The sequence below is a fragment of the Planococcus citri genome, chromosome 1 (genome assembly GCF_950023065.1).
Source record: "Planococcus citri chromosome 1, ihPlaCitr1.1, whole genome shotgun sequence".
Taxonomy (NCBI): Eukaryota; Metazoa; Arthropoda; class Insecta; order Hemiptera; family Pseudococcidae; genus Planococcus; species Planococcus citri.
In genome coordinates, this window is record NC_088677.1 from 43179721 (window position 1) to 43207438 (window position 27718).

The 27718-nt window shown below is 32.6% G+C and overlaps 4 protein-coding genes across 5 annotated transcripts; 2 read left to right on the forward strand and 2 right to left on the reverse strand.

The window, feature by feature from the left end:
• Positions 1 to 305: 305 nt before the first annotated feature.
• fabp (fatty acid binding protein) lies at positions 306 to 3772 on the forward strand. The gene is made up of 3 exons (XM_065345134.1): positions 306 to 622; positions 3087 to 3361; positions 3531 to 3772. The coding sequence occupies exons 1-3, from the start codon at positions 529 to 531 to the stop codon at positions 3585 to 3587; spliced, it is 426 nt and encodes a 141-aa protein (XP_065201206.1). The 5' UTR covers positions 306 to 528; the 3' UTR covers positions 3588 to 3772.
• On the reverse strand, positions 3631 to 8718 carry LOC135832114 (uncharacterized). 2 transcript variants are annotated; one of them, XM_065345128.1, is made up of 4 exons: positions 6989 to 8718; positions 4729 to 5248; positions 4560 to 4632; positions 3631 to 4011 (listed from the first exon to the last, which is right to left on the reverse strand). In XM_065345128.1, exons 1-4 carry the CDS (start codon positions 7106 to 7108, stop codon positions 3873 to 3875), a joined length of 852 nt encoding a protein of 283 aa, XP_065201200.1. In that variant the 5' UTR covers positions 7109 to 8718; the 3' UTR covers positions 3631 to 3872. The 2 variants fall into 2 exon arrangements, with proteins under 2 accessions (XP_065201200.1, XP_065201201.1); XM_065345129.1 differs by having other exon boundaries at positions 3884 to 4414.
• Positions 8719 to 8870: 152 nt separating this feature from the next.
• Positions 8871 to 25552, reverse strand: LOC135832112 (alpha-tocopherol transfer protein-like). Its single transcript, XM_065345125.1, has 7 exons — positions 25285 to 25552; positions 18706 to 18854; positions 17228 to 17387; positions 16863 to 17115; positions 16487 to 16597; positions 15485 to 15587; positions 8871 to 9288 (listed from the first exon to the last, which is right to left on the reverse strand). Exons 2-7 carry the CDS (start codon positions 18845 to 18847, stop codon positions 9125 to 9127), a joined length of 933 nt encoding a protein of 310 aa, XP_065201197.1. The 5' UTR covers positions 18848 to 18854; positions 25285 to 25552; the 3' UTR covers positions 8871 to 9124.
• On the forward strand, positions 10131 to 12479 carry LOC135832111 (craniofacial development protein 2-like). The gene has a single exon (XM_065345124.1). It carries the CDS (start codon positions 11227 to 11229, stop codon positions 12211 to 12213), a length of 987 nt encoding a protein of 328 aa, XP_065201196.1. The 5' UTR covers positions 10131 to 11226; the 3' UTR covers positions 12214 to 12479.
• Positions 25553 to 27718: the final 2166 nt, after the last annotated feature.

The window sequence follows — 27718 nt, forward strand, 5'->3', positions numbered from 1 at the left end:
TAGGTATTTTAATTCATTACATTTTAAAAGTATTGAAAATTTCTTGGGTAATTTTTTTTACCGATGTGAAAAAAATTGGTAAATTGATAATACTTCAAAGTAAATGAAAATTTTTTAGGTAATCACTTGAATGCAAAAAAAAAAAAACCGTTGAAATCTAAGTTTAGTTTTTAAAGTGTGAAAATATGAACGAAATGAGCCGAAAGCAAGGTTGGAGGAAAAAGAGCGATAAAGTATCAGCGTGTTATAAATCGGAAAGTACCTTTTTCAATACGTGTTCCGATAAACGTTCCTCATAAATCGAAAAGAAATGTGAAGCTTCGACGTGTTATCGTACTGAAGAATTATTAGTTGATTCACAGTGACAATTGTCCGACCAATCAGCATTCAGAGTTAATTTTGATAAGAGACTGGTGTAGCATTTCTTCTTCACAAAATTATTTCTCTATTCATTCCGATTACGATTATCATTTAGTAAAAGACTCGAAGTTACTGTTAATTGCGGATTTTATACAAGTTTTAAGTACCATGGGTATCGAAAATATTTCCAACTGTTTCGGTAAAAAGTATAAACTCGATTTGGAATCGAGTAAAAATTTCGACGAATATATGAAAGCAATAGGTGAGTTTTAAATTAAATTTATTTATTTTTATTTTTATTTTCGTACCGTATGTAGTTTAGGTATCCTGTTTCTTGGTTCACAAATTAGGTAAGCAACAAGCGTTGTTTGAAAAGTGCTAGTACATTCGCAACTTTTTTCTGTTTGTGTAGAAGTGTCAGTTATTCGGAGTATCATCTCAATTTTTGGTCTTTTATTGGTAGAAAGCATCTATAATAATTATAAATTATTTGATATTCACTTTGAATGATTTTTTAAATTGATAATGTATTACGTAATTTGTTAGGTAGGTACTCAGGAAGCTAGGTAGTAGGTCTAGGTACGTCGTCGTACATTTGTGCTACTACATACATAGGTGCATTATTTTTTTTTATCCAAGCAAGATTTTGATTCTAAGTAGGGAATGTTGAAGAACTACGTTTTAAAATTATGGAAGAAAGAAAAAAATTAATGGAATTTGAGGCACGTTTACAGCATGCGTAGCAGTAATTTTTGCGTGGGCTTTCTTCAGTTCATATCGTTCCCCTTCTACGTCTTTCTAATGTAAAGATAAGTATTGTGATATGAAGCGTTTTGTGTACCTAGGCTATACTTTTTTTGTTCGTCTACATTCCATAATTTTCATGACACATCGTATCTTTGATATGATATCCTGTTTATAAATTAACTTACATCTACACTATATGTATCTATAGTTGAATCTTCTGTACGTTCAGAAACTGAATTCTAAAAGCTATCCCGAAATGATTGTTATAGGCTAGGAGGAAAATCAAACGAGTCCTTTAACCTCATATTAAGTCATTATTCGCCACTTAAAAAGTTGGAATTTAATCAATTAAACCATTAAAATCGTTTGATGGTTATTAGATCTCGTTTGGTGTACTTATCTAACGAACACATGTATTATCTCCTAATTTACTCGTGTAATTATCTTATTCATGAGGGTTTTTACACTTTGAAGCAGTTTCGTTATGATGTATAATTAGTGATTTGAACCGTGTTTTTTAAATGTCATTTTTCTGAATGACAAAAAGACGCATTATGTTATGGGTCGGTAATATTATGTGGGGTGGTGGAATTACAGTCAAGTCCAGGTGCTTTTGCTCGTACAGTTCCTATCTATTTAAAATATCCGGAATCAGGACTATTATTACTACAATACATATGTATGTAATATGTATGTAAGTTACTTAGTTAGGTACTTACCTGAAAAGAATTATTTCTGCAGATTTGTCGTTTTTTTTTCACTGAATTTGATTCGTATAGAAAGTAGGCTAGTATTCTTTTACAACTTGATCAAGAAAATATTTTTGTGCTTATAATTTCAATCGAATTCGTTCATGAATAAAATGGGTTCAAAAATGAATAGGAAAACTGCCGTGGTTTTGAGATGATTATAGGTAGATATAAATAGGTAAGGCACCTACATATGTATGTACGTGTTAAGTTTCGTGAAGCAATAAACTAGATTTTCTTCTATCGCATGTTTCATGTCCGCATAAGACCTGGTTAAAATTTTTTAATAATCGTGTCATTTGTTGCCAGTATTATAGGTACACAAGTCTATACTTGAGTATTTTCATCGATACAATTGAAGTCAGTTAAGATTTTTTTTGAAAAAGAAAAAAAAAATAGAAATGGTTTATTTATTCATATATAAAATGTTGAACTAAGTAGGTATATTCTTGTCCATCAATGCATATATCACCATGTGTTTATCAAGAATATGGAAATTCGGTTGCCAGTTCAATTGTTATATTGATAGAACATTGTGCTTATCATGAAACAAAGGTTACCTCTAATCATTTCATTCTGTAAATATTTGGGTATTTACTGAATCATAAAAATTATAGTATGACTGACGATATGACCACAGTTTATATGGATGCTGTATTTTTTCAAATCTATTTTTTCCTCGTCAAAACGTTATTCATGTAGCGTTGTTTTCTTAATTAGTTTTTATTTGTAATCACCTTTTCAGAGTCAACCATGAGGTCATTGCTTATCTTATTCGCTAATTGAAATATGAGTTAGGTACCTTCCTCTACGTGCATTTGAAGATAGGCATTATCAAATTATAATATATTTTTTCTTTACATTCAAAAGATCAAGGGTTTCTATTTTTTTTTCAAGTAGAAATGAGCGGGTGAGTCTAAAATTCATGAAACTTTGAAAAAATGTACTTTGCTCTCTCGTACAGATAAACTGTCATGAGAGAGTTATAATTTTCAGTACCTATGTATCCAAAGATGTTTTTTCCTCTTACTCAAATTATCTCACGCATCAATGTTCAAAAATTATGATTCATTAAGTACCTAGTCAAAAATGCATCATTGAATAATGAAAAATCAATATTGATTGATGACACACTGTAACATGAACATACCAATACCAACGTGATAAGCGAAGTCTTCTTGGTATCTCAGTGAACTTTCAAATAGGTAGTAATTTAAATCTATTTTTCAGGCGTTGGACTGATTACGAGGAAAGTGGGCCAAACGGTTAAACCAGTGGTTGAACTGAAGCAAGAAGAAGATGGAAAGCTCACGTTGTCTTCGAAGTCAACTTTCAAAAATGTTTCCATAACATTCAATTTAGATGAAGAATTTCCCGAAGAAACTCTAGATGGCAGAAAAGTAAAATCAGTTATTACCTTGGAAGATAATAAACTGATTCAGGTGCAGAAAAATGGTAAAGAATCCACAATCATTCGTGAATTTACTCCCGAAGAAGTAAAAATGGTTAGTATTGACCTCGTACAATTATGCAGTAACTATATTATAGGACATTGAAAATTTACGATGAAACTATTTGATAATTGATTTGTTACCAATTAGATACCTTACCTGCATATTATCTAGACTTAAAAATGCATTTTCTGATCTATTTTAAATGTTTATTTTGTTTCAGACATTGAAGGTCGACGATATCGTGTGTACACGAGTTTACAAAGTTTTGAACGAATAAAGAAGTTTGTCATGTATTTACCAATAGATTAATTTATTGGATATTTTTTTTTTTATAAAATTTTATTTTATAAAAATATTCTCGAAATTAAAATTTAATCGTAAAAAAAAATTACATATGCCATAACATACAAACATGTCTTTTAAATATTTTAAGTTGATAATAAATACCTAATTTTCAACATAGATACATTTCTGATCATCCATGTTTTACTCGTATTGTAGTCACAGCATATTTTCATTCGTATAACAGGCAATAGACATAACCTGTAAAGTTTGATTTTTTTCAAAGTCCTAACCAAGAAAATATTAAAAAAGCTGGATGTGGCAAAGGCATTGGAAAAATGGAGGGAGGGGGAGGAGGAGGCGGAGGTGGAGGAAAAAATGGCCGAGGTGGGTAAAGGAATCGACACCACCCGCTACACCTGTATTGAAACATAGAACATCAAAGCAAAACAACGTTAAGGTCACAAAACTAGTTCGTTGGTAATGTTCATTTAGCATTAAAATCTAAATGTGAAGAAATAGAACAAATAGAAAATCTTTGGAACAATGATTTCATCAGTTTCTTTTTATACTGACTGATTACTTCAAGTTCAAAATAAATAGTTAGATAAGTAATTTCTCATAGGAATTATGTATGTACATAAATTGTCCGTACCTATTTTAGTTACAGATAGATAGATTCAGCGAATGATTAACCAACTCTTCGCTCTTTTTTTTCTGGTATGTGCATGGGCAATGAGGTAATTAACCTACCCTTAAAGAAGGCTTCAACCATAAAAAGGCATAGATAAAGAAGGCCAAGTTAAAGACTGATAAGGAGACCTGTAAAAAAAACAATTTTTTCAAGAAAAATAGATTCAAGTAGATTTTTTCCTCTAAAATCAGAATCTTGTTCCAAAAATCTTCAATCATGGAAGAAAAAAAATCAAACAAAGAAACAAATCGTTAATGTAACGGCACAGCTTACCAATTCGGAACGAAATATAAAAACTGAGCATTTATACTGGGTTGCTGCTGAGGCATTGGAGGTCTTGCAGGCACTGCCAATGAAATAAAAATTATAGGTACGAGAAATTAATAGAAGTGAAATTAGCGATTAGGTAGCATAGTATTCGTGTTTGTATGCATTTAATTACTAGTTGTTGGTGGTAAGCCTGTTGGTGGTCTTGTTGGAGAGGCAGTTCCACCTGGCATCCCTCCAGTTGGAGGACGCGTCGTTGTCGGCATACCACCACCGGGCATTCCCCCTGGTGGAGGCATACCGGGCATTCCACCTCCTGGCATTCCTCCGGGCATTGCACCTGGCCTTGCACCGGGCATTCCTCCAGGCATTCCACCGGGCATTCCACCGGGCATTCCTCCAGGCATTCCTCCAGGCATTCCACCGGGCATTCCACCGGGCATTCCACCAGGCATTCCACCAGGCATTCCTCCAGGCATTCCACCAGGCATTCCTCCAGGCATTCCACCAGGCATTCCTCCTCCAGGCATTGGCATACTTGATCCTTGATTTACGTTGATATTAGCGAAAAATAAACCACCTTGATTACAACCCATATCACATGGTGTCGGAAACAAAGGAAATGGAAGCGGACCCATCGAATAACCTCCCATTCCTGGAGGCATTCCAATGATGCCTGGTGCAAATTGTCCTTGCTAAAATGAAAACAACGTGTGATTGTACATAACACTAGGCAACGGCATATTTGTTTTCGGGTTGGAAATGGGCTTAATCGATAGTTTGGACCCTAAAACAAAAAACAGAGTGAGGTTTTTCAATTTGAGTTGTTTTTGTAGTCAGGAGAGATGATCAAAGTTGCGAAAATGGCCGTTTTTGCCCTATTTCACGAGTTTGTGGCGACATCAGTACCATGTTTCAAAAAAAACCAAGGTCATATTCGGATTCTACGCACTTTTTTAAGTAAACATCTTTACCAGATTTTTGATTTTCGAACATTCAAGCGTATACGGAAGATTTTTGTTTGAAACATATTTTAAAACTCGGAGCGCGCAACGCTGGCGTTACTTCACGACGTAATCGTGGCGCGGAACCGTGTTCGCGCGGGCGAGGCTCTCGTGCAGTAAAAATCTCGTGTTACAAACGAAAATCTTCCGTATGCGCTTGAATGTTCGAAAATCAAAAATCCGGTAAAGATGTTTACTTAAAAAAGTGCGTAGAATCCGAATATGACCTTGTTTTTTTTTGAAACTGAATACTGATGTCGCCACAAACTCGCGAAATAGGGCAAAAACGGTCATTTTTGCAACTTTGATCATCTCTCCTGACCACAAAAACAACTCAAATTGAAAAATCCCACTCTGTTTTTTGTTTTAGGGTCTAAACTATCGATTAACCCCATTTTCAACCCGAAAACAAAAAAAAGGTCAAAAATTGTTGCCTAGTGTAATCAAGAGGTTTTTGCAGGGATGTGAACCGGAATTTTTAACCTGAACTGTAACCGGTATAAACCCAAAAATTTTCAGGGAAATAATTTTTATCCAATCCAATACTTGACCTTCAACCTCAAACTCAAAAAAAATTGGAACTGGAACTCAAATTTGAAATTTTCATTTCCCTAACCGTTACCTGGCAACCTTTAAAATATTTTGGTTAATTAGGTATATGGTTCTATGGTTAATACATTACGAATATAATTCTATTTTTCATTTTTTTTTTCAATATGAAATATCGGCCATCCATTTTCATGGTCACGTACAATTTGAGACAAATATTGTCAGTTTCTCTCACGAATTCATTTCTTTTTTACTTCAGAGAATTGATTCTTTAATCATTGAATGCATATTAAACACAAAAAAAATGATAAATTTTTCATTTTTCACATTTTGAATTTTGTCTGGATTTGAAGAGTCTTTGAAGGCGACAACTGGTTATTTACTTTTGAAAAAATGGGCAGTATTTTTTGAAATTTCACAGAGAAGGGTTCCTTCCCAGCAGTGTATTTATACGTAACTTATTTCAAAAATTGTATGCAAGAAAAAATTTAAAAATGACCTTAACCTTAACCCTTAAATGAAAAAAATTACGGGTATTTTTTTGGAATAATCCATAACCAGGAACCCAAATTTTTAATTTTGGGTAATTGACCACGTTAGCCGTTTTCTCAGAAACCTTCGGGAAGCTTTAACTTTCAACTAATTTTTTTTCAGTTCGCATCCCTGGGTTTTTGAAAAACTAGGAACAAATTAGATCAAAATTACATAACGAACATTTATGTCAGAAAGTTTGCCTAAATTATAATCGCAGGGGCGTATTTTTCTCTAATTTACCAGCGACATTTTTGATTTTACTTTTTAACACAAATAAATTTTGATATTTCATAAACAAAGTGTAAATATTTATGTGTAAATGTGATGATTAACGTACTAATTCATTACCCCGAATAAACCGCCTAAACCTAGCGGAAATCTCATAGGTTGCGGTGGAGGAAAAGCTCCAAGCCCTCCAAATAAAAGACGTTCAATTCCAAATGGCGCCATTTGGCACACCTGCAACATTAGAGGAGCAGGTATTTAATTCATTTAATTCATGTTAGCTATGAAAATCATTTTAAAAAGCGTGTGTATTTTTTTTTTTTTTTTTTTTTTTTTTTGAAAAAACAAACAAATAAACGATAAATTCAATCAGATGAATTAGAAAAACCGTGCTTTTAAATGGTGCTTTCAAATGTGATTTTATTCACTATTGCGAATCAAATGAGAAAAACCCCTTCAAAAAATATAAAATTTTGTTGAGTCAATTGTGTTTCAAATTTCTTAACACCCGGAAATACATATTATGTAGAAAAATAGGCGTTAAATACTCACACTGGTCGAAAGCCATCCGAAGGTAAAAAATACGATTCGAACATAACACATATTGCAAACCGTTCAACAAATAATGAACGAAGATAAATCTTGAAATTATGTTTATTTTTCAATACACATACTGAACGATCTTTTGAAGGACATGATTCATAAATTTATTTATTTTTAATTATCGTCGAATTTGACGCTATTCGTAATAACTTAAATCCGGTCTGAATCTATTGTTGATGTGGAGCGGGAAATGCATCAAAGCTCCTTCTATCGTGTAGTCGTTAACTGATTTATAGTACAAATTAGGTGAATTTTCAACCAAAAACGAGGTTGAGGTTGAATTGTAGTATTTTGTAGGTAAAGGTCGGTCTACATGCCTACCTATTTGATTTACTTCTCGTTTGAAAAACGTCGTTTGATAATTGACTATAGGTATTTGTACCTATATGCGGAAGTGTATCAAAATGTGGGTAATGTAGATGATTTCAAAATTCTTGGTAATTTACTTAAAGTTTTGGTTGTTCGAAAGAAATTGTTGTCTGGTTCGGGATGTTGAACTTGTCTCAAAAAACATGTACCTATGTACTTACTTAAAATGGTGGGAAGTGTTCGTCAGGATGTCAGCAGAATCGATGTAAGTACCCATTGTGAAAAGGTATAACGATGGAATATTTAACATTGAAAAAAACACTAATTAACAAAATAAGCTATCGTAGTTCTGTGATTTTTAAAATTTTTATTTGAGCTTAATAAGGGTTTTAACACTTTTTTTTTAGTGTTTTAAATTTAAAAAAAAAATAAGTTTCGATTTTCTCAAATTTGAAATTTTTTTCCAGAATGACCAGCTCAAAAACATGTTCATGTGACCAATAAAATATTTTTTCAAACTAGGTACATATAATTATGTACTTACTATTCATCAACACAAAAAATAAATACCATGCAAGCATGAAAATAAATAAAAATGGATTACGGTAATCGCTTAACTCGTTGAAAATTCACTATAGGAGCACTCGCATATAATAATTAATGACCTATGGTACCTATGTTGATACGCCTAGGAATTTTACGATAATCAAAGACGACATAGCGACACATTCAATTACTCTCAACTGACCTACCTCTTCAAAAATTTATGGAGAGTTTTAGAGCAGGTACCAAAGTAAATGAATTTTTGTAAACAAGAATTCAATTTAGAAAAAATTGCATCATACCTATACCTAATTAGGCATATAGAGCAGAATGATGAAGTTGTAAAAAAAAAGATACTGAACTTTTTATTAAAACAATAGTCAGATAAGACCTGTCATTGTTACTTACTCGTGATAAAAATGCGATAATGCGTTATGTTATAGTCTTAAATCATTTTTTTGTTGTTAAAATGGACCTGTCACAACTCTCAGCAATTAATCATTCGCAGAGAATCGAAGTGTGCAATAATCCAATAGTGAAATTTATGCCATTAAACTCGTAAGTAAATAACCTTTATTATACCTACATGTATAACACGTGGAAAGTTGATTTTTATTATTTGCTTACATACACAAACATACGCGTACCAAAAAAGTCAAGCGATGCTAAAAAGTTTTATACATATAATAAGCTTGATTTAAAAAAAAAAAAATGAAAACAAACATACACACTACCTACGTTCAAAATAATAGGTACATTTTCACAAAAATACAAAACTAGCGATTTTCTCATCATGAAGGTTACTTAGTCGATTGATAATTTATGGAAGGATCCGGTTGTGCCAAAAAGCTCTTCGTATTCGCTACTCGTTGGTTCTGATTTATTCATCCTTTTTGATTCATCGGTGCAAATGTTTTCTTGTTCTTCGAAATACGAACGATAGCTTTCTAGTTTTTTGTACCATTCACCTTCAAAGATGGGTAATTAAAATTAATTTGTTGATTTTTCAAATTCCAGTTTGACAATTTTTTTTTTACGTGTTCTTATCAAAAGTTTAATTTTAATACAATAAGTACGAGTAATTATTTTTCATCGCGTGGTCATCAAATAGGTAGGTACCTAGTCAATTGTACTAATAATTCTGAGAAAATTTAACTAGGAACCTTAATATGCTCGTATGGAATGGAATGAGGTGAAATGAATTAAACAGGGGAGTAGTGTACCATTTGTTATTTTTTTCATTATTTTCACTGATTTTTTTATGTTTAAAATTTTTGACACTTACACAAAATAGTTTTTTTGTATTAGTTTTTTTGTACCTATGTCTCAGTTCTTAAGAAAAAAAAGTAATACCTAGGTAAACACCTAATAGATTTTCGTAGATAATACATAGAGCTTAGATAATGTGAGATTTTGAATTAAATAGCTTAATAATATCATTTTGCTAGGTACATAGGTATTTTTCGAATACTTAGTGTCGTTCAATTTGTAAATAAATTTTGCAGATCATCTCCATCTTCTGCAAACAAATGAAGAGTGATATTCCAAAACTCGCTTTGTCCATTTTCACAACTTTTTAGGAGAGAGGAAAAACAGTTTCCCTTTAAACGGGTAAATTGGCTTTTTAGGCGAGTTTAGCACTTTATTTGGGTGGATTTATGATGTAGGAGTGTAGGTATACATTTCATCCACTAAATACTGCAGAAAAAAATTTCAATAAAAATGGACAAAGCGCGTTTTGGAACATTATTTTTTTTAAAATTTTTTAGTGAATTGGCTATTTAGGTGAGTGGGAGTTCGGTTACATCTATGTTAGATACTAGACGTGTGTTTATGCGTTTACGTGTTCATGCGTTCACATATTAGATAATTTCGTGTTGCAAGTGTTATCAATTATTATCGCATCCGATCGAACATATTGAAGTGCTTTCGTTCTCAGAATAGTTTTGTCGCTGTTACCAGTTTAATTGGTCAATATGGATGATGAATTTATTGCAGAGCTCAAATCCATGATGAAAGATGTCAAGGAAATTAAAACCACGGTCAACAATACTGATGCGAAGTTAGCTGGATTTACAAAGAGAATGGATGAGGTGGAAAGCCAAAACAAAGAGCTGAAAAAAACGTGTGATAATTTGCAAGACAAGGTAAATGATCTTGATCAATATAGTCGTATAGAAAACGTTATAATAAATGGGATTCCACAAAAAGATGACGAAAATATACGCCAAGTAGTCACGTTAGTAGCTGAAAAATTGAACGTAACTCTACACGAATGCGACATATCAACAGCTCATCGCCTACCTAGTAAACCAGATAGGATACCTGCCATTATCGTTCGCCTGAACAACAGAGATAAGAAGTCGGAGCTCGTAATAAATTCACGTAAGCTGAGAATAAATAGTAAAGATATAAATCTGATGCCAGCAGCTCCCATCTTTGTGAACGAACATTTAACCTCAAGTAACATGGCAATCCATAGACAAGCTCTACACCTTAAAAAATTGAAGGTTTTAACAAGAGTCCATGTGAAGGAGGGAAAGGTACTGGTGCAAGAAGAGGAAAACGGTACTTTCACTAAGATTACAAACCTCTCCCAACTGAGTTTGCCTGACCAGGAGGAAAACGAGCAACCTAAATCATCATCTAATGTGAATGAAGTTCCAGTGAAGCAACGTTTACGATCCAACAAGATACTGACATTGTCGCAACTCAGTGCAAAGTCTAACCGAGGGAGGGGAGGGAGAAATAGATCTGGAAATAGATCTAGAACGCACTCAGGAAGTTAGAGGCTGGACTCCGCTTACCCAGAACGGCTAGTCACCAAGGGTAAGGATGATGCAGCAAGTCTCTCCATTAAATTAGCAACATTTAACGTACGTACACTCAAATCAGAAGATAACTTGATGGAATTGGAAGGGGCTTTTGAAGAGGGGGACATCCAGGTGTTAGGGCTATCAGAGGTGAGACGCGCAACCGAAACTTTACAAATAACCAAAAATAACCATCTTCTGGCACACTCAAGCTGCGAAAATGGACAGAGAGGAGTTGGCTTTCTAGTACACAGAAACTTGATAAACGATGTAAATGAATTTAGACCAATTTCTGATCGAATTGCTCTACTAAGTATAAATTTTTGGGGAAAGGAAATTAGAATTATTCAAGTATACGCACCTACTTCAGCTGCAACAGAATCAGATTCTGAACTTTTCTATGAAAAATTAAGCGAACTATTAATGCAACAAGGGGAATTTTTGAAAGATATTTTTGTTATGGGTGACTTCAACAGTCAGGTAGGTAAGGGCAAAAACAAAGACGAATGTGTAATTGGAAGATATGGGTATGGTAAAAGAAATAAGAGGGGATGGAGGTTGTTGAGGTTCTGTGAAGAATTCAATTTAAAAATAATGAACACTTTCTACAAAAAAAGAGAAGGGCGCTTGTGGACCTGGATGTCGCCTAATCAAGAGTTCAAAGCTCAGATTGATTACATTTTAACCACAAATGATATTAATTACATAACGAATTGCGAGGCAAAAAATTTTAGTTGCTACTCAGACCACAGAGTAGTTACCTGTACACTGAAACTACAAAAAACAAAAAAATTTAAACGTTGTAATCCTAAACGAAATTATAAAGTAACAAATGAAAATGCTTCGGCTTACCAAACGGAAATAAACACTCAAATACTCAATAACCCTACAAAAAATATTACAGAAATTATCCAAAATGTAAGCAAGAATATGATCCAAGAACCAAAGAACCAAAGCAATAAGGGATTACCAACAACTATCAAAGAAATGATCAAAAACAGAGAAAAAATGAAATGTATAAGGAAGAAAACACTCCAAGATAAAATACAGGGTGCGGCGCGGGAACGGAACGTGTTTTAAATTGTAACAACGCCAGCTATAGAGAATGTAGGGATGCAATCTCTGATCTCGTTGGGAAGAGTAGGAATGCCGAATTTTTTTAGCCTATTAACAAACTATCATGGGTGACTGGATGGTTGAGCAGCGAGTGTTTTCAGTAGCATGTCTTTTTTTGGAAAACTGGTTTTTACTTTTTTTCACTAGAATTGGGTAACGCGTTCAACTTTTAAAGCTCTCTGGAGGCGGAACGAAGCATTCTACGGAAAAATGAGATTGAAGAAAATTGTAGAGAATTAAATTTCCAATCGACATAATGTCGTTAGTTTTTTTCCAGGAGGCTTTGTTTTCTCTATATTTGCAAACGAAATTAAAAATCAGAAAAAAAAATTGTTGATTTTCAATTTCTTTTGCGAATATAGCGAAAACAAAGCCTCCTAGAAAAAAACTAACGACATTATGTCGATTGGAAATTTAATTCTCTACAATTTTCCTCTATCTCATTTTTCCCTAGAATGCTTCGTTCCGCCTCCAGAGAGCTTTAAAAGTTTGAAAGTTTTGAGCTCGTCACCCATCCCTAGTGAAAAAAAATAAGGAAAAACCGGTTTTTTTCAACTTCAGAAAGCCGCAGGTCGGCCGCATTGCAACGTATCGACTTCGCTGGGTGCTCATTTTGTAGAGGAAGAATCGCGCTATCAGTCAGTACATTCACACCAAATTTATACATTGAGTGGCTTTCAAGAGAGAGCGCATCGAAGTGTAATGTACATCCAAAAATGTTTACATCATTCCTTAACATTCTGTATTCAAGACTGAAAAGCTCTCAACTAAAATGAATATATCAAAAAAATTCGGCATTCTTCCTCTTCCCAACGAGATCCGAGATTGCATCCCTACATTCTCTGTAGCCGGCGTTGTTACAATTTAAAACACGTTCCGTTCCCGCGCCGCACCCTGTAGAACTAAATGTACTCTGTAAATTAATTAAAAAATCCATAAGAGAATACAACTATAAGAAAAAAATTGATTTAATAAGCAGTATTTTGGAATCAACAAAAAGTACAAAAACAATCAAAAAAAGTCTAATGTTGGGTAAAACATGGACAATTTTTCTAACTGATAAAAATGGTTCAAAACAGTACAATAGAAGGAAAATAAACGAAATTGCAACAGATTTTTATAGGCAGCTATACTCGGACAAAACAGAAAAAGAAGAGACAATCATTTGGGTTCCAAGTGAAAAAGAACCAGAGTTTATGGTGGAAGAAATTGAAAAAATTATCAAAGATTTAAAAAACAAAAAAGCAACTGGTCATGATCAAATATCTAACGAACATTTCAAATTTGGGGGGAAAATTTTGGCTAATAAGCTAACAGAATACTTCAACAATATTCTAGAAACCCAGACCATACCAGTAGACTTCAAACTTTCTGACATTATTCTTCTGTATAAAAAAGGCGATAAACACGATGTAAATAACTATAGACCAATATCTCTGAGTACTACAATGTCAAAAATTTTCTCAAAAGCCATAGAAAACAGAATAAGAAATGTACTAAATCAACAGCAAAAACGCGAACAGGCAGGTTTTAGAAGAAATTTCTCGACAATCGATCATCTACATGCAGTTAATATGATAATCCAAAAAAGCAACGAATACCAACTCAACATCCACCTGGCCTTCATAGATTTTGCCAAGGCCTTTGACTCCTTGAGACACAACTTCCTGCAAAAAGCTCTCCTTGAACAGGGTGTCCCAGAGTCTATGGTTAAAATAATCAAGGAAATGTATAAAAATCTAAAGGCAAGAATAATTACTGATGTAGTAGGGGAGTATTTCGATATAGAGAGAGGTGTAAAGCAGGGAGACCCCCTCTCTGCAATCCTTTTCAATTCTGGGCTAGAAAGAGTTTTTGGTCTAAATGACTGGAAGGATAAGGGAATTATAATCAATGGGGAACGTCTAAGTCACCTAAGATTTGCGGATGATGTAGTACTGTTTGCCAATAGCATGGAAGAACTTGAACAAATGATTATAGAATTGAGCAAGTCGGCAGAAACTGCAGGGTTGAAAATTAACTATAACAAAACCAAAATTCTATCAAAAGGTGCTGAAAAAGAAATAAAAATTGAAGATCAAAATATAGAAATAGTAAGGGAAACAATATATCTTGGTCAGATTATATCTTTTGAAAACAGTACAAAAAGGGAGGTAAACAGACGAATAACTCTAACTTGGAAAAAATACTGGTCACTTCGAAATATTTTTAAAGGACCTTTTCAAAACCACCTAAAAAGTCAGATTTTTAATGCATGCATACTTCCTACATTGGCTTATGGATCTCAAACATGGACTTTAACAAGAAAAATTATCAAAAAAATTGAGACAACCCAAAACTCTATAGAAAGGTCCATGCTAAATTTTAAGAAATATGACAAAATAAGAATAAGAACAATTAAGAAAAAACTAAAAAATAATTTAAATTTCAAACATTGGGTCAGAAGAAATAAATGGAAATGGGCAGGGCATGTGAGTAGGATGACTGACAATAGGTGGACATATAAAACAACTTTTTGGTTTTTGGGGCACAAAGTACGAAAAAGAGGAAAACAGAAGGCTAGGTGGACAGATGAGCTTGATGAGTTTTTAACTCATAAACTGTTCCATAGAGTTGCACAAGATAGAATTGAGTGGGAGAGACTGCAAGAATCCTATGCCCAGTTCTGGGCCTAGCGGAGTTGGGTTCTATTTAATTATAGTTACTCGATCTTTTGTAAACCTAGTTCTAAGAATTTTATATCATTACTTCGCTAATAAAGGATTATTATTATTATTATTGTTATTATTTAGGTGAGTTTAACACCTCATTTTGGTAGGTTGATGATGTAGGAATGTGAACTGAAAACCCAACTTTGATAAAAATGGACAAAGCGAGTTTTGGAATATCACTCTTCAAATAGATTGTCTACCTATATACGTATTAAATTTTTATGAGAAAGTAAATATGGATGGGTACCTATTGGGACTTATTACACACCTGAACCATATAGTACCTATTTCATTCAAAGAAAATGTCTAAAAATTAATTGGTTTAAATTGCAAAGAAAAGAGCTTCCTGGTAAAAAATGTTACAAACTCTAAGAATGGGAATGATGATGATCATATTATGTGAATCAACGATGAATGAGATGAACATTCCAACGAGTTATTAAAGATTGCAAACGCACGAAGAATTTTACAGCAGGCATATTTGTTTGCGAATTACCCATTAAATGGTCATAAATTCAACTCACTTTGTAAAGCATCAATGGATTTTTCTTTTCCGCCGTAATCCGATGGTAATGAATCTCTTGGAATGTACTTGTACAAGCCTTGGGTGTCTGAGTACACGTGAAACTGTGGAAAATTATTTTTAAACCGTTTAAATTACTTGGTCAACTTCGTAATATAACGGATGTAGTAATTTATATGTTTATGTAGGTATTTATAACACATGCGTATAATTTTGGCTATCTGTTTGCAGCTTATTATGAAGTTTCTAGACCAAATTGCAGCGTCCCAATTTTTTTTCCAAAATATATTTTGGTAGATATTTCAATTTTTTTTTAAATCAAAAAATTTAATCATTTATCAATTTTTATTTTGTTGGTGTTTACCTAGAGATGTGCAGTCTGAAAAGTGAAAAGTGAAAAGTACTTTTCTTTCAATGAAAAGTTGAAAAGAAAAGTTTCTACTTTTCACTTCACTTTTCAGTTTTTACTATAAAAAAAAGCGAGTGACCAATCAATTTACTCATCAGAGATCACTGACCTCATTGATGAAGTCAAATATCAAGTTTCACTCTCTCCACTCCTCCATCTTCGCGGTTCAGCACCCATTTTTGAGATTTTTCACTTCATTTTTTTCAAAACTGAAAAACCCAAAACCACTATTCGATTAATTACGTGGAAAAAAATGATTTTGTTTTTTGTGTGTTTTAGATAGGCAAAAAATCATCAATTTGAAGCTGTTGCAGAGAGCTTTAAAATGAGACTCACACGATTTACTTTTCACACTTTTCACAACTTTTCACACTTTTCAATGAACTTTTCACTTTTCATTTCACCAAAATTACTTTTCTGAAAAGTGCACATCTCTATGTTTACCTAAATCTTAGCATTCACTGTTTTATCAGAAATTCGGATTATCACCTTCATCAATATAACTGAATTACAAACAATTGTTTTGGGGATGAGGTAGGTACTAGGTACATATTTATGCTTTCAAAATTTATCAGCACATACTCGTATACTTACTCTATCTTTAATTTTTTGCTTGACAAACATTTTGATTATGTTGACTCCTGTATCCATGAAAGGAGGTGCATTTATCACGTGAATTTCTTTTAATCTTTGTGGCAGAGCATTCTGGAAAAAAAAATGAAAAAATGAAAGGTAAGTAGTGTACCTATATATACCTTAATAATTCCAACAAAAAAAATCGAAACGAATCTAAAAACTATCATAAACAGATTATTTCTCATCAAAGATACGACCCGAGTCACCTTCGTGAAAATGATGAGAAAAAAATTAGGTTCGTGAATATTCGTACCTGACTAAATATAGTACCTATCTGAATAAGTGTCAGTCTGCATACTTATACAACGAGTTGGTAAAAGAATAAAAATCTCACCTGCGAACACATAATTCCCTTTTTAACGACTGGATTAATTAATTTAGACACCATGGACGCAGTAGCACCGGAAACGTCGAATACGCAAACGTCACCAGAGATGGGACCTTCTTCTAATAAACGAATTTCTCCTAACATTAGTAAATATTTTACAATAGCTTTTACATCAAGTTTATTTGAATCGGAGCTATTGACACGATGAAACGTAACCCGACATCCATCAGCTGTTAATTCAGGTAAAGGAAATGCTACACTGTAACACCATAATATTGAGACCTCATCACTTGATAGGTACCTCTATACCTACGCATAATTTTTGCATTTTTATAATAGGTACGTATAAATACGACTATAAGTACACTTACAATTGTTCTTTTAGGTTTCTGATTTCAGATGACGTAGGATCTCGATTCATAAATAAATCAGGCATAATTGAACGATATGTGAAATAATGATCTAGTTTTCGTTGAACCCTTTCTACATCGTGTTTACATCCTCTGATGAATGAGGCGAGTATTCTTTCATCTGAAACATGAATTTAAACACGTCATAATACTTATTAGGAATGATACTTAAATCTTTCTCCAGCGGGCAAGTAGATACGCATACTTATCCGAAGCTTAAATTTTATTTCTTCTCTAGATAACATAACACGTGTTGATGGTCAAAAAATATATTCTCTTCATGCAAATTAAAAAGAAAAACCTGAATGATCGACGTGACCATCCCGATTAAACTGGTCGTATCACTTTCATTAAGTAGGTTATGCGTAATTAATACTTGGATCATCGTATAGTTTGAGTAATCTATTCGCGCAATCGTGCATAACAGCGCTATTTCTATTAGGTGTTATAATAGGTATTAGAAAAATACGTACTCGTACTTGTATTTTTTTTGCTTAGGTTATAAATGAAGCTCAAAAAGATATGTAGGTACACGTAAAAAACGTCAATCGGATTAGGTACATACATTTATGTAGGTATTACATAATGTGAGGGCGCATACGAAAACGCACCAAATGGCAAAAAAAAATTCCTACGGAGGGTTCCACTAGATTTTTGAAGAGTCCCTACGGAAATTGGGCGAAGGAAAAAAAAATTTTTTTTGGCCAATTGGTGCGTTTTCGTATGCGCCCTCACATATGTATATACAATTGATTACGAAAATTTGTACCATAAAGAAGCATAAATAAGGGGAAAGGCCCATATGTAAAGCGAATCCGACATTAGTTTTATTGATTTACAACCTTTAGAAAATAAATTTTGAATTTTACAAATTGAACAATGGAAAAAATAACACCCTGAATAAGAAATTTTTAACAGGTTTTTTATGACCCATTGTGTTGGCTTATTTATCTCTTTTTTATGTACATATGTAAATGAAACACCACAATTGATAAATTTGAAAAGGCGGTAAATCAGTTTAACTTATTGGTTTATACTTAACCTTTAGAAAATAAATTTTGAATTTTTGAAATTGAACAATAAGAAAGACAACAACCTAGGTATGAAATTTTCAAATTTTAGGTACCTATCTAAAGGGTTCTATGTCCATTGCGCGTTCGCTTATTTGCTTCTATATGCAACATCGCAGTTATGTTTTTCAATTTTGAAAAATTAACTTTTACCCTTTGTCTCCTTTTCAAAATTGAACAAAATTGAAAAGGAAACTTTCGGAAAATCTTTTTTTTTCGATTTTGGATTTTTATGAAAATTTTGAAATGATCCGTCCGTTCAGTCCGTTGCAACCCTGGTTTTTAACTTTTAAGTGGTGATGGGTACCTCGTTTATTACATATGTTTGAATAAAAATCAGTCTACAGATAGTTAGGTACCAGTACCTACCGTAATTTTTTGGCAGATGAGGCTGTGAACTCAACCATTTCTGAACGATTGCTTTATTATCCTCTAATTTATTCGAATGCGTTTCATTAATCTCTTCATAAATCTTGGTTTTTTGTTGGTTCGTTGCTCCTATTAATGCCATTAGGAACCTACATATAACAAAAAAAAATAGTAGGTAAATGCTTCATTACCTATACATTTTGCGGTCAGCAGTATATACCTCCAGAAGTTATAAAAACTTAATAAAACTACCTACGCAAATACATGTAGGTAAATTTAAAGGATATAGGTACTCCCATTCAGAAATAAGTATAAACTACATACATTGCATAAGTATTAAATCTTAATTCATTTAGGTACTCATATCATGTCTATATAGTTAAACGTGTTGGAATATTAAAGAATTTTGCCAATAATGAACAAAATTTATGGTGAGGTACGGAAGAGGGACGTATGAATGAATTTTATTGTGGTTACCTAACTTATTATTTTTTTTTTTTCAAAGTGGGTAACCTACACAATCAATTATTTCGAAATTATTCATCCTTTTTGTCAAGACTTCGGATGATAGGTATTTTTTTCCATATATAGGTATTTAATGCTATTTATTGTTTAAAAAAAAACATCTAAAGCATATTTTTTGAAGTACATAATATTGAAAAAATGGTCTCACAAAATTCGAATAATAACTAGTACCTACGGACATCTACATATGTACATCTACATTTATGTATGTACTTCTATCTCATTCCAGCTATATGTACGATTAGGTACCTACTTATTACTCATGCAGGCACAGAGTGCAAAATACTTGGACACTTGGTTAAATAGTCTTGAAAGTATTCTTTTTCTCATAAAATTTAATATTTCAAACTCGTTATTCTGCTCAAAACAAATTTTAGACACCCTGGTGGGTAATATGTTTCATGAAGTAGCTGAGACATTTCGGTATACGCTGCATTTCTGAATTATAAAATAAATAATGGGCTTGATCTGCAATTAACAATAACTTTTATGCATAGCGAAGTGAAGTAGGTACCTTACCTACTACCTACCTACTAGCCTACCTATGTACAATATTCAGTACGTATACCAACATAAGTAATAATGAAGCTTAGAAATATTTTCTATAGTATCTAGTACCTACTAAAACCTACCTACGTATTGCATTCAGATTATGGAATCGATGCAGTTGGCATGTTTTTGATAGGTAATTATTTCATATAATACGTACTTACTCAAATTATGGTGAATTCTGAAGTAATTTCTTTGTGCAAAATAAGTCAATTTTTGTGGAAATTTTTGAACTTTTACAAAAAGTTGGGTCATAAGTAGGCATACGTAGGTAGGTAGGTACCTAATATCTATCAATGAAATTGAGATTTAACTTAAAAAGGCAAATAAAAAATTTCAAATATGTAATTTTTCTTGAATAGCTATACCCACTTAATCTACATAATATACGACATACGTAGTAATAACAAATTCAAAGTACCAGCTTTCATAATCTTTTACAAATTGTAAAATGCAGATTCGCGAACAGGATGGATTAAGTTGCGTCCCTGAGAGCACTGAACAAAGAGTGCTTAAAGATAGGTTGGTATAGGTCTACCTACGTATCTACCACATTTAATCGGTTTAGGGATCAATCCAAAAGATGAGTAATGGATAAACCGTTGATATTGAGGTTAAGTTGAAATATAACGCAAGTTTAAGGTTATAGGTACTCGTATTTCTTAAATTTATATGGTTCAGTACTGTGAGAGTTTTTCATTGTTTGAGAGTTTCATGTTTCATGTGTATTGGATGATGATGATGATATGTTATGTAGGTAGTCTAGGTTGTAGGTATCTACAGTATTTTTCTTTGTTCTCGTTGTTCAGCGCACTTGATTTTACGAAGACGTCGAAGACGTTTAGATATGTTTTCCTGTTGGTATTTCCGATGTCCGTCTGTGAAATCAACGGTCTCTTTAAATTTTCGTTTAAAATACACATCTCAGATTTGTATTAAGAGAGAGTAATGGTTAAAATAAACCAAATCTCATACTTCAATTAGGTACTTAATGAATGAATAACATTTTCGACTCAGTTGACGTTGGTCTAGGTATTACCCATACTATCTAGTACCTACACTAAGGAAGTCACAATATCGGGTAAAATTTATTTCATTCGATTAGAAACGGAACGGTCTCATTCGACAAAGAAAAATAAACGCAGGTATGCGTAGTAAAATAATTATGGTTAATCATCTCGGTACCCTAAATGATGAAAGCAAGCTGCTTTAGCAGTTAGATTAGCCTTGAACACGGTTAAATTCAAGTCAAACGTTGGTCAAGTACTTAACCTGAGTCATAAAATGAGTAAGTCTGGGTATAATATAGGGTATTGTCACCTGTTGATGATCTTTTTTATTCCAATTCTTAGGTGTTACTACCTGATGTAATCAAATCAAGATCTTACATTTCACTTTATAGTGCAAATAAATAAGAATGAGTGAAATATTTCTTTCATAAACTTCGCCAAGTGAACTTATTTGTATTTTTCGTTTCGTTTCCTTCCAATTTTTCTGGTAGGTACTTTTTTTCTCTGAAATAGCTCCTATCGCGACGAACAAAATTTTTGATGATGAAATCCCCAAGAAGGCCTACTACATAGAACATTAAAGTTCACCCCAATTTGATATTTTTCAACATAACAAATCATAGGTACCTACCTACGTATTTACCTATTTTAAGAAAATTTTCATTTCAATGACTGCGCCATATAAATGGGGAAAAAGCAACAATTTCAATTCCGAAGAATCTTCAACATTTTCTGCGAAGGAGGGGGAAGGGGGGAGGGGAAAGGCTAGTATTTATTTTTTGACCAAAGTTTTTACTGTTCAAATGTAACATTATTTTTGTAATTGGTTAAAAAATAATAAAAATGAAGATCGTCCAATATTTTCAACAATCGAAATGTTGACGTTGAAAAAGAAGTTGATTAAAAACGTTTGAAATGCAGCGATTATTATCACCCTGTTATACTCAACCAGTATTTAATAATGCCATAAAAAGGTGATAAAGAATTCCATGGAAATTCTGTGAAATGGGTGCATGAAATTTGTGAGTTATAAATTCTGAGAAATTTTCAAAAAATTCATTAGGCAATTAATTTCTACGTGATGTCTGTCATGAAAATAAATTTAAAATTCTGGTCATAAATTGAAAATACCTTCCTATACCTATACTTAATTACTCGAAATGTACTTATTGTATCCAAAAATTTAGTATCATTCTATAATGGTGCAACAAAAATATTTAAAATCGGCACTTATATTTAGCCAAGAGCCATTTTGATTCAAGCATGCAAAAACAAATTTTATTTTCACTTTCAGTAAATGTTTCAAGTAGGTATACATATGTATTTAACTCATTTTTCAATTGGATTACGTGAAGTACTTTCTGCTACTGGGTTGAATATTTGTAAGGAGAGTTCAACATTTTTTTAATGAAAACTCCCAATTTATACCTATATATTTATTGGAACAGATTTGAGAAAAATCGAATCAGTCAATTCGGAGGAAAAAAGCAGTTGGTTTTCGATTAATCACTCCATTATTCAAGAATAGAGGTCCAAGACTTACGAGTTACCCTTCGGATAATAGGTTCTCGACGGGGCCTGTCTACCAACCATTTAACTTTCATTAGGTAGGTACCTACTGTATACGAGCCGAGGGCCGATTCGCTCATCTTATAGTTACTTATACCTTTTATTTTTATGATGTTGGAGAATTAGGTAATTTAAAAAATACCATCAATGTTGAGTGGAAAATACAAAAATTTTGGGAACTCAAATTATTTACTTATGTATTTACTTCGTCAATTTTTGTGCATTTTTTCGGAAATTAATTGAATAGACCAACTTTGTTTCATAAAAAACCTATAAGAAGGTAATAAAAAATTAGCTGCATATTACGACTCCGCAGTTGAATACCTACATTTTTACGGTATATCCATTTCAGTTCGTTAAGATAATTGAATAGGCACAGGTACCCGTGTACTATGTATTTTTTGTTTCACATTTTAGCAATTAAAAATTTTGTGTTTTGTTGAAGAATAGTGTGCGAAAAAGGTTTAAAGCGATTTAATTCGATTGCGGTTAAATTTTCATGGGAGAAAAACTAGGTATCGAAATTTTTACTTCAGAACGCCTCGTTTTACTTAATATTTTTCAAAAGTTACTGATGCGTGTACTTGTAACATTAGATAGGTACTTTTTATGTAAAGGAATTAAAATTGGTCTGATTGAGCTGCCTCTTCATTCTGTGTTTCCCTTTTTTTTTTCGTGTGTACGTAGATGTACTATGTTGGGTAGTAACTGAAAAGCACATTTTTATGGGCAGAATATTTCGTTGTCAAATATCGTAAATTTATGCGAGTGGAAAGTTTTCCTGGTAAAACCTGTTTTTGCCAGCGAGACGAAAAAATACTTGCATTGTCAGTGAGCTGCAATAGACATTTTTAAGTGATATGTTTACTATTAAGTACATACGTACCGTAATACAGTGTTTAAAATTTGGGAATAATTTTCTCATTAAAAATGTTACCTATTTCTAAAATAGGATTTATCGAAGTGCATGGTGTAATTACAAATAGGTAGGTAAGTAGGTAAGAACAAAGTGTGAAACGATGTGAACTTTGCTAAGTTGCTACGAATCTGCAATCTGTAAGGAGCAATTATTTTCACCTTGAAAAAGCTCTGAACCTATTCCAGGCGTATCTTCTGATTGTTTATCAAATGTAAAAGTGGATAGTGGGAATTTACGTCTACTATGAGTGAATAATCGGGAAATTTTTCCATTCGTGGTTAGGTAGTGCATTCGATTTCAATCACTGAGAAATTTGTATACGCGTAGTATAAATTACAATAAATTTATATGTAGTAAACGTGCTCTAGTTTTGGCATTATAGTCGAAATTACTATAACTATAGTAAATGATTATAATTATGATAAAAAATATCATAATAAATAGTAAACATTACCATGATTATAGTATTTCATTTACCATAGTTATAGTAATTTCGACTATAATGCCAAAACTGGAGCACGTTTACTATAGGTACCTACATAAGTCATAAACGAATCTGACAATCTTTGAATTATCAAGTGTGTAATTGGTTATCTGTATGATTTTTGCCTAATTTCGTTAAAATCGAAAAGTAATTTCTTCGTATTCTGTATAATAACGCTGTTTCGCATGTATGTATACCTAGGTACCTATTTTAGTGTAGGTAAAGTCGTCCTACGTATCGAAAATCAGTTCAAAGCAACCGCCAAAAAAAGAGAAAGAACTAATTGAAAGAACAGCGGTTATTTTACGCCTATGTATAAAAAATATTACTCGTATCATTTTGACTGCAGGCTGAATGAACCTTACCTAGACACATAGGTATCTATTACAAAATAGTTCGCACTTACTGATACACGTGCTAAAAATTGCAATAAATTATCATCGCGAAAATTCACGTTCAAGTCTGATATAGTGCCTTGAGACTACAAATAGGTATACATACATATGTCCAAGGAAGTAGTTTTTTTTTCTTCTTACAGAATTAGTTCTTTCTAGCAGGTTATATCGTCGCTCGTTTTACTTTTTATTGGAATGAACAAGATTTTTTTTCAGACTTCTAAATGCACAACCTTGGCATCATTTTTAATCAGTTCAATATCGGAATATTGTTTAACTCGATACAAATTACAAATCGCACAAAATCCATCCTGGGGGGTTTACAAATGAATTATCCAGCTGACTTTTTTTTCAAACGAAAGTTGGTTAATTTTTGTAAACATAGGTTTAGGTATATTCAGAAACGATTAATTTTGTGTATACCTAGACCTACTACTATACTCAATATTTTTATCGTCAAGTTCAACAACACTCGACTTCCACGATTTAGACTAAAAATAGTGACCTATGTATATTGCTATTATTTTTCTAGTTTCTAATTCCGAGGCAAATAACCTTTCAAGATGGTTTTTAAGTACTCCCAACGAATAGGTATAGGTATCCTACCTAACTAACAGATAATTCAGTTTGAAATTCTGATTATAATCGAGATCTTTATTTAGATGCAAAAACCTTGAGATATCTTCTTCAGAGCTAGGATTGTCGATCGTTAATGGCAACACAGAGGAAAGCCTTTTTTATAGGTACCTACCTAATACAGGTTGCTTATGAAAGCAAAATCATAGATTTCGTAAGCATAATATATTCGGATGAAGATTTTCTAGTCAACTACATATGAATGAAACGTATACATTATTCAACTTTCAAGCATTAAAGCAATAAAAAATAAAGGCCGTGCATCGATTGATAGCAAATTTTCCGTTTTTTTGATTCCACATCATGTTTACTTATTCAGTTATTCGTAAAAAACCACAAAAAAATCCGATTTTATAAAAGAAAAAAAAATCAAAAGTTTTTGAACCTTCGCAATTTATTCGTGTCACTTCAATTTAGAAATTGAGAAAAAAATCTCGAATTAACAAAAAATAAAATATGAAATTACAAAAAATTTATTAGGTATGTACTTACTATTTTTTTGAACTATCCGCAAAAGCAAGTATATAAATCAAAATAATAAAAAAAATTGAAAAATAAATAAATATGTTTTATAATTAAAATATTATATCGCCATTTACACGCGAAGCAAATTAAAAATGTCTCGCACTTCGCGAACTGGCAATTTTTAAAATTGCGCGCGAAATATGAGGGATCAACTTAACAGTATTATCCATAAGAGAGAAACGTGAATTGAAAGTAACGCGCAAACCGTCGTCGCTTAGGTAACTGATGAAAAGATTTTTACAGAGTCTATAATTTTTACCTACAAGATACGACCAGTTGGGTAATTATTAATCCAGTCTGGAGATGTAAACAATACTCATAATCTGGTTAACACACGTTAAGGTCGTTTTTTTACCATACAAGTTCAATATGTATTAACGTAGTGTTTTTTGTTCTTCTTTTCTTCGGCGAGTAAGTATTCATAATTTCTTTTCACATACCTACCTAGATTGTCATATGTGTGATATTATCTAAACATCAACAGGTAAATCCATAAGTTGATTCCATTTTCTGGAGAAGAGGGAAGGGGAGGGGGGATTTCATTCTTGAATTTAATGATTCATCAGGTATGTACATTTCAAAATTTATTTAAAAAGTCAATGATACGTATAATGATTCAATTTTTTATGTTTACGTATTTAATATAGGTATTGGTACCTATTCTTCGTTTTTATGCGTATATTAATTCATTTTGCATTTTTTTTCTTCTTCAAAAAGAAAGATGTAAAATATGTATTAAAATATTTTTTAACGCTATTTCTTTGTTGTTTATGAAATAAACGCATCATGTAGACTGTAGAGTGACATTCGTGAGACAAATTAATACAAGTATAACACCCATAAAAACCCTCCACACTTTGTTTTGTAACTGGTAACTTTTTCATACTTGGTGTGTACCGTTAATAGGTACAATCAATTACGTACTAATTATTTCTAATTACAATAATTTTTTAAATAAAGCGACGATATTATGAAAACTATGTATAACAAATCGTTGTACGTTTTAATGCAGAAAAACCGCCATGCGCTAGTTTAATTATTGTAAAAATAACGTGTCGGGTTCCTTACCTATTAATTTTTTGAAACAAATAAGTAAAAATTTCTAAAAAATTGATTGATATAAATTTAAAATTTACGAGTAAGTATAAGCGGGAAAAAGGAGAAAAAGTACGAAAACTTGCGAAAATACCTAAATGCACTCAAGTCAAGGTTGTAATAAGCAATATTAGATCCCCCGCCCCTCAACAGCATCCCCGGAGCTGAAATTTTTTCAGAGAAACTTTCAACTCAAATGAAGTTATCTACTGAATTTGGTCGAAATCCTTCGACTTTTTTTCGCGATCCGCCGTGATGCGCAGGTATGGAATAAAATTATCATAAAATTGAAAAGAAAAAAAAATTGGTGTAGATAACTATTTATCATGATTAAAAAAGTTGTGATGTAGTGAGACTAATCGACTAGGTAGTAGGTACTACGAGTATGAACAATATTTGCGATAGTATGAAATAAATCTTTCCGAATGTATCACTCTGTGGCGTAATTTTATTGGTTTGAAGGATTTTTATGAAGATATAGCTACCTATACTTACAGTACCTAGATGTGTTTGATTGTTTCAAAAACAGATAACTGGATTCAATCACTCCATCTATCGAGATAACACTGTTGTTTTATAATGCTTTAAGCGAAGCATAGTTACGTAATAAGTATGTACATTATTTCTATTCTCATTCAAAATTTTGTTTTAAGTCGGTAGTACTTATGAATGTAGGTAAGTATTTGATTCATGTAAACTTGAAAGAAGTAGACTAACTGATATGTGCGCATCTGCCATTGAATTGATTAAGCCACTTTTCAACGGTTCACTCCTGTCTGAAAAATATGGGAAAATCCGTCTACAATATGAAATGAATAATACCTACGTAAAATTGGTTTATCATTTTATCGTAGGTCGTAGGCGCGCGATTGATTACTGATACCAGCGATACCTGACCGAAACCTCTTTAGTGCTTACTCAACTTAAAGGTAGACATTAGACAATAGATACATATTTATGTTGAATATCTCATGAAAATAGCAAGTGTCGTCTTATCAAACCAGTTTTGATTCTATTTAGTTATCTGAGTTACCTCTAGACTAACTGAAAGTAAGAAACCTGCGCGGTTTTGCGGTCATACTCCTGCGGTACGTGCAAATGAATTGTCCAAAATAAACTGCACCGCCGATTACAGAGTCATCGTTGAGCATATCATCTTTCTGCGACTGTTTGACGCATTGGAATATGATATTGCTCATTGTTTCGTTATTGTTTTAAAGTACCTATACCGCAAAACAAGTTGTAAGCCGAAAATTTAAAAAATTAGGTTTCGATGATTTTTTTCAATTTCGAGACTTTTTTAAAA

Bases quoted from the DNA above. Each gene is read 5' to 3' on its own strand.
- fabp (XM_065345134.1), top strand. From the start codon at position 529: ATGGGTATCGAAAATATTTCCAACTGTTTCGGTAAAAAGTATAAACTC. The intron at 623-3,086 runs GTGAGTTTTAAA...TCTATTTTTCAG, and splicing joins CGAATATATGAAAGCAATAG to GCGTTGGACTGATTACGAGG. The intron at 3,362-3,530 runs GTTAGTATTGAC...ATTTTGTTTCAG, and splicing joins CTCCCGAAGAAGTAAAAATG to ACATTGAAGGTCGACGATAT.
- LOC135832114 (XM_065345128.1), bottom strand. From the start codon at position 7,108: ATGTTGCAGGTGTGCCAAATGGCGCCATTTGGAATTGAACGTCTTTTA. The intron at 4,633-4,728 runs GTAATTAAATGC...TTTCATTGGCAG, and splicing joins AGGCTTACCACCAACAACTA to TGCCTGCAAGACCTCCAATG. The intron at 4,012-4,559 runs GTAAGCTGTGCC...GTTTCAATACAG, and splicing joins TTATATTTCGTTCCGAATTG to GTGTAGCGGGTGGTGTCGAT.
- LOC135832111 (XM_065345124.1), top strand. From the start codon at position 11,227: ATGGAATTGGAAGGGGCTTTTGAAGAGGGGGACATCCAGGTGTTAGGG.
- LOC135832112 (XM_065345125.1), bottom strand. From the start codon at position 18,847: ATGGCATTAATAGGAGCAACGAACCAACAAAAAACCAAGATTTATGAA. The intron at 15,588-16,486 runs GTAAGTATACGA...AATTTTCCACAG, and splicing joins AGCAAAAAATTAAAGATAGA to TTTCACGTGTACTCAGACAC. The intron at 9,289-15,484 runs GTGAGTTGAATT...CCATCTTTGAAG, and splicing joins ATCCATTGATGCTTTACAAA to GTGAATGGTACAAAAAACTA.